The sequence below is a fragment of the Crocuta crocuta genome, unplaced genomic scaffold, assembly GCF_008692635.1.
Source record: "Crocuta crocuta isolate KB4526 unplaced genomic scaffold, BGI_CrCroc_1.0 scaffold482, whole genome shotgun sequence".
Classification (NCBI taxonomy): Eukaryota; Metazoa; Chordata; class Mammalia; order Carnivora; family Hyaenidae; genus Crocuta; species Crocuta crocuta.
The window spans coordinates 1,599,140-1,605,614 of NW_027527459.1; the positions used below are offsets into that span (position 1 = coordinate 1,599,140).

At 41.7% G+C, this 6,475-nt stretch overlaps 1 protein-coding gene across 1 annotated transcript in view; it reads right to left on the reverse strand.

The window, feature by feature from the left end:
* The window catches only part of TENM1 (teneurin transmembrane protein 1), a 556,664-nt gene that overhangs the window by 35,769 nt on the left and 514,420 nt on the right, over positions 1–6,475 (reverse strand). The window contains exon 28 of the mRNA XM_077763513.1: positions 5,088–5,598. Coding sequence (XP_077619639.1) covers positions 5,088–5,598 — 511 coding nt within the window. The remainder of the gene's footprint in view (positions 1–5,087; positions 5,599–6,475) is intronic.

Sequence of the window (6,475 nt, forward strand, 5' to 3'; positions counted from 1 at the left end):
CTCCTCTTTACAGCAAAGCTTCTCAGAAGACTTCCTTTCTTCTTACATTCATCACATAATTTATTATAACCATATCAATGTAATCCTTTACCCTTGAAATCAAATCCAAAAAAACATTTACCACAAATCCATAAATGATGCCAATAGCTTTGATCCAAAGTTTGGTTAAATAAGCTGGTATTCCCTTTGAAGCTTCCTCCCAACACAGTTTGAAGAATATGTATTTTTCAGTTTTTAATCATTTTATTTTTTCATCATGATAAGTGTAACCTTTAATCCCCATACCTTGTCTGCCCTCCTCTCTGGTAACTACCAGTTTGTTCTCTATAGTTAAGGGTCTGTTTCTTTTTTTACAAATTTTTAAATGTTTATTTATTTTTTGAGAGAGAGAGAGAGAGAGAGAGAGAGAGAGAGACAGAGTGTGAATGGGGAAGGGGCAGAGAGAGAGAGAGAGAGAGGGAGACACAGAATCCAAAGCAGGCTCCAGGCTCTGAGCTAGCTGTCAGCACAGAGCCAGATGCAGGGCTCAAACCCACAAACTGTGAGATCATGACCTGAGCCGAAGTTGGACGCTCAACCGACTGAGCCACCCACGTGCCCCAAGGGTCTGTTTCTTGATTTGCATCTCTTTCTCTCTCTTTTTTCCTTTGCTTTCCTTTGTTTCTTAAGTCCCACCTATGAATGAGATCATATGGTAGCTGTACCCTTCTCTGCCGGACTCATTTTGCTTACAGTACACTCCCTACCTCCACTCACATTGTTGTAAATGGCAAGATTCCATTCTTTTTTATGGCTGAGTAATATTCCATGTATACACATACCACATCTTCTTTATCCATTCATCCACTGATAGACACTTGGGCTGTTTCCACATCATGGATATTGTAAACAATGCTTCTATAAACATAAGTATGCATATATCCTTTTGAATTAATGTTTTCGTATTCTGTGGGTAAACATTCAGGAGTGTGATTCCTGGATGATAGGGTAGTTTTATTTTTAATTTTTTCAGGACCTCTATACCGTTTTCCAGAAGGGTTGTACTCCTACGTATTCTTTACTCATTGTCTCCAATCTCTTTCCTGTCAGTCACTCTGACTTTTATTATTATTATAATAATTATTATTGANTACTCCTACGTATTCTTTACTCATTGTCTCCAATCTCTTTCCTCTCAGTCTCTCTTACTATTATTATTATTATAATAATTATTATTGAGATATAAATCACATACTATAGAAGCCATCATTTTTAGGTTATACAGTTCATGGGCACCTGGCTGGCTCTGGCGATTAAGCATCTGACTTTTGATGTCAACTCTGGTCATGATCTCACAGTTGGTGAAATTGAGCCCTGTGTCAGGCTCTGCACTAACAGCAAGGAGCCTGCTTGGGATTCTTTCTCTTCCTGTCTCTCTGCTCCTCTCCTGTTTGCACACTCAGTCTCTTTCTCAAAATATTAGAGTACAAATTTCAGTGGCTTCCAGTGCATTTACAATGTGTGTAATCATCGCTACCACTTCTAGAACATTCCATCACCCTCAAGATAAACCCCATCCTCTTTATCAGCCAATCCCCATTCCTTCTCTCAGCGCCAGGCAATAGCAATCACTTTCTGCCTTTATGAATTTGCCATTAGTGGACATTTCATACATTATTTGTCCTTCGTGACTGGCTTCTTTCAGTTAGCATAATGTATTTGAGGTTCATCCATGTTGAACATATGTCAGAACTTCATTCCTTGTTATGGATGAATAATATTCTATAGTATGGATATATCCTATTTTGTTTGTGTATCCGTGTCCTGATGGACAATGGCTCTTCACACTTCTTGGCTATTATGAGTAACACTGCTATGAACATGTATATATCCATTCTCTCTGAAACCAGCTCTGCTCACGCTTTTGTCTCCCATGGTGCCACAGCACTTGCCCTTCTCAAGGTGAACAGTGACCTCCACAGTGCTAGATTGAATGGTCAATTCTCAGTCCTTATCTTACTTGACTTAAACAGAGTATCTGACAGAGCTGATCACTCCTTCCTGTTTTACTTAGCTCCCAGGACATCCTACTCTCTTGCTTTTCCTCCTACTTCACTGGACTGTCCTTCTTAGTCGCTTGCTGGTTTCCCTTCATATCCTCTGCTCTAAATGTTGGCATGCTCCAGGTCCCGTCATCATCTTTTCTTCTTATCCCATCTCATGGCTTGGATACAATCTAACCACTGGTAGGTGCCAAATGTGGACCTCCAAATATCAAATCTCCAGCCTCCTCTCTCAATTCTAGATGCATACAGCCAATTGCCTACTTGATATTTTCACTTGGATGTCTAAGGAAACTGATTATATCCCAAACTGAACTCCCGATCTCCTGCCCAGTACAATGTATCTCTTGCACACTCTTCCTCATGTTGATAAATAGAAAGTCCAACATCCAGTTGCTTGGGCCTTTGGAGATAACCTTTGGAGATATCTCTAACTCTCTTTCTCTTCACTCCACATCCAATCTATCAGGAAGTCCTGCTACTGTTATGATATACTTAGTATTTTAGCACTTATTACTGCCTTCAATCCCTCGTCTAATTTATCATCTCTTGCCTGGAGTATCGTAGACCCCTCCCCTCTCCACCACTGGGCTCTCTGTTTCCACCAGACGTCTGATGTCTTCAGTACAGACTGATTCTTTACAAATTAAGTCAGACTGCATCATTCCTTTACTTAAACCTCTCCAGGGGTTCTACATCTCACTTCAGAATAAAAGTCAGTCTTCACAGAGGACTACATGCAGTAGCCCTGGCCACTTAATTGGTTTTATCTCCCCACTATTCTTACTCCATTACAGTCATACTTGTTGCCTTAGTATTCCTTGAACACATCAGGTTGGCTCCTGCTGCAGGGCCTTTGCACTTGCTGTTCTCTCTGCCTGGAATGTTCTCTCTCTTCCCTCCCCCTAGATATCTATATGGCTTACTCCCTCACCTCCTACGGGGATTTACTGAAATGTCACCTTCCTAGCGAGGCCTTCTCTGACCACGCAACCCCAAATATAAACCCGTTTTGCCCCTACTCTCTTGATCTCCCTTACCCTGCTTTATTTTTCTACAGGATTTTATCACCATCTGAACTTCTGTACATTTTACTTGTCTCCCTCCAGTATAATGTAAGCTCTACAAAGGTAACTCACAATTTAGAGATCAAGAGTAGCATGCTCTATTGACTGTGCCAGCCAAGTGCCCTGAAGGTAGGAATTTTGATCTGTTTTGTTCACAGCTGTATCCCCAGCCCCAGAGGGATAAAGTACTCGGTATCTCCTGGCACCGATTAGGTGCTCAGTAAATATTTGTTGAATAAATAAATGAACTAGTTAGTTTTTTTTCCCCCTCTAGCTTTATTGAGGTATAATTGACAAAGAAATTGTATATATGTAAAGTGTACAATGTGATGAATTGATGACTCAGTGAATGAATGGTTGAACTGGTTGTTTTGAAAACTAGTTAATACTTCAACCATTTCTTGTGGCTTGACTGAAGTCAACCATTAGTTTTCAAAACAGATTAATTTCAGCTGTGGTGGGATATTGAGAACTTTTGAAAAAGACATTCTCATTAGAAACTTTATCTTTCTTCAAGGCAGTAGATTTACAAATTTGGGCTCTTGAGTCAGAATGTTGAGAGTTTGAATCCTGGACATCTGTGTGAACCAGGACAAGTTAACCGTCCTGTGCCTCAGTTTCTTCATCTGTAAAATAGGCATCCCAGGAGCACCTATCCCCATATTCTGGGGATCAAATAACATGTTGTATGGAAATCACCTAGCCTACTACTTGGCACATAGTAAAGCTTCAGTGAGCAGCGGCTCTTATGACTCTTATTAAGATGTAAGAGAAATTTTTCAAGAAATAGAGTAAGACTTGCAACCGAAACAACTGAATATGTGTTTCTAAGCGAAACTAAAATAGCTGTCCAGCTTTTTTGTAGAAGTGGCATTTCTTTGGGAAACGATCCAAAATGTGACGGCCAATTGTTTTGTCCCGTTCCTCAGGAGGCTTGCATGAGGTTGGACAAAGCCCCTTCACATTCTCTGCCTCCTCACAGAACAGTCACACTGGGAACCCCTCATACTTAACATTTCCACTTGTCATGCCTTTCAACTTTAATGCCACTGCAGACTCTGGGTTCAGATTCCATAGATTATCTTCACTCAGTGCACTGGTTAAAAATTCAGCAATTCCCTTTTGTGGAAGACGCTTGCCAAGGGCTGGCAGACTAGTTTTCTAAATGAGTTGACCTGCAAACAAGGTTGTCCGTGCTTGAAAAGGCAAGGACAATGGTCTCTTTCCATGTCGTGACACCTCCTAGTAGCTTGCTGTCAGACACACCCTGTGCTAATTCCCAGTTAAACAAAGCCATCACAGGTCCAGTCTGTGAATGCCGCAACGGTGCCAGATTCTGACTCGTGCAGGGAAACCGAGGAAGCCCAAACCTGTATGGGGGCGTGTGGCTCCACATTTCACAGAAGCAGCCAATGGAGTGCAGCCCCTCCTGTTCAGCATTCGCCCTACCTATTTCACACTTGCTTTCTGGGGTCTGCTTCTTATATTCTGACTTCGAATACCTCCCGCAGGAACTTCTACTGACTTGGGCTGGGCTGCGCAGGGCACACGTTCATTTATTCATTCATTAAACCCCACAGGGATCAATAAACACTAGTTAAACCACACTGCTTCTTTGTTGCTTTAGAACTATTTTCTTAGTTTTGTTATTTAAATGAAATTCTACCTTGTTTTCCCAGCTATGCTGTAAATTCCTTGAGTACATGGACTTCTATCTCATGCCTGTCTCCTGCTGGGCCACACCTGCTTCTTCATTCAATCTATGTTTTTATTATTATGCTCTGCAAAACTGCTCTGGAGAAATGGGTTTTAATCCTAGGAGTTAGGAAAAATTTTCTCCGTGACTTCTGATTTTTTTTATTGTGGTTCTTACGAGAAAATAGCATGCAACACCCAGCAATTACTAAGCCGTTTTCCCACTATAATACCATTTCAAATAAAAGCTTAACAAAGCCTACGTTGAGAATGAGAAACTTACTCGTAAACGGTTGTCCATCCATTTTCGTTGCTTTTGGTGGCTAGAAGCCCCGTGTTTCCGGGATAGGTCATCACGGCCAGATTATAGCCTTGAGCTGACACTCTTTTCAGGACTCCATTGCTGCTTATGGTCAGCCAGTACACCTGCCCGCCGGGCACCACAAGCCAAAGGGGGATCCCGCCTGCGTCACGGCGAATGTGCACAGAATTGCCGTTGCTGCTGGTAACTGCACCTAAGTCCCCTTCGGCATTGTATGTGAAATTATATACATAGTCTCTTGTTATCAAGTTCAAGGTGTGTAGGTGGGTTCCATTGACAGTGAACTGGTAGAGCTCCTGGTCAGCAGGTGAAGCAATCTCATAAAGGTTCATGTCATTCAGGTGGGCCTGGTTCCTGCTAATGGTACGAATTCGAACATTCCCAAGGTCTGCCACATAAAGGGTACCATCGGGTGACACCGCTAAGGAGGAAGGGGCTTTCATCTTTGCATCTTTGGCATAGCCTCCATCACCTGTGAGAAAGAGACTGTGATGTTAATAATTGTCCACACAAGCATTTCTAAGAACACAACCACAACGAGAAATCTCTGTGCGTCAGGAATCATTCTAAAGGGAACAACCAGTGAACCAACATTCTCTGCGTGCGCCTCCCTTGACAGATGTGAAACTTCCTCAGAATTCTTGAGTCAGTACTAGTGAAGATAAACAATAAGATGTGATTATCTCCGTTAACACCAGTTTTGTGAAATCCTCCATCCTGCCGTTCTGTATCGTTATCGCAAGATACAAAAACAGTAGATAATGGAAGCCACACGAAATTTGGCCAGAAGTCCATGAGATTCCTGTCTGTCAGCGACTGTGGACCTACCCTGGGACTTTCCAAGTCTACTGTGCCTAGAGGACCCTTCTTTGGTTCCTGCCCATGGTCACATTGTCAAAGTACACTAAGTCCGTAAGTGTGACAATGATTCAGAACATCAAATCTGATAACTGGGATAAACATTAGATTTGCCCTGAATGAAAGATATAAATTAGCAAAATAACTATAAAACTAATTGTCCAGGAAAACATTGGAAATATTGATCCAAAGTCGTTATGGACCAAGTTGCTACTCTTGATTCCTCTGGCCCAAGGAAAGGAAAGGTTAAGAGAATCACTTGGGCCTGGATGTGCAGTTTAATAGGACCGCAGGTAGCATGGAGGGGTCTCCACATCCCAGCAATAAATGTATCTATTGACATTTAGCGGACTGTTTGCTATCTGGAATATCTACTTCATGTTTTGGGGAAAAGGCTTTTTAAAAACATATTTCAGTTGGAAGTAAAGGGCACTACAGGTTAGGGAGAAAGGTCTGTTTTTTTTTTTTTTTTTAAACAATCCAAGTAGCAG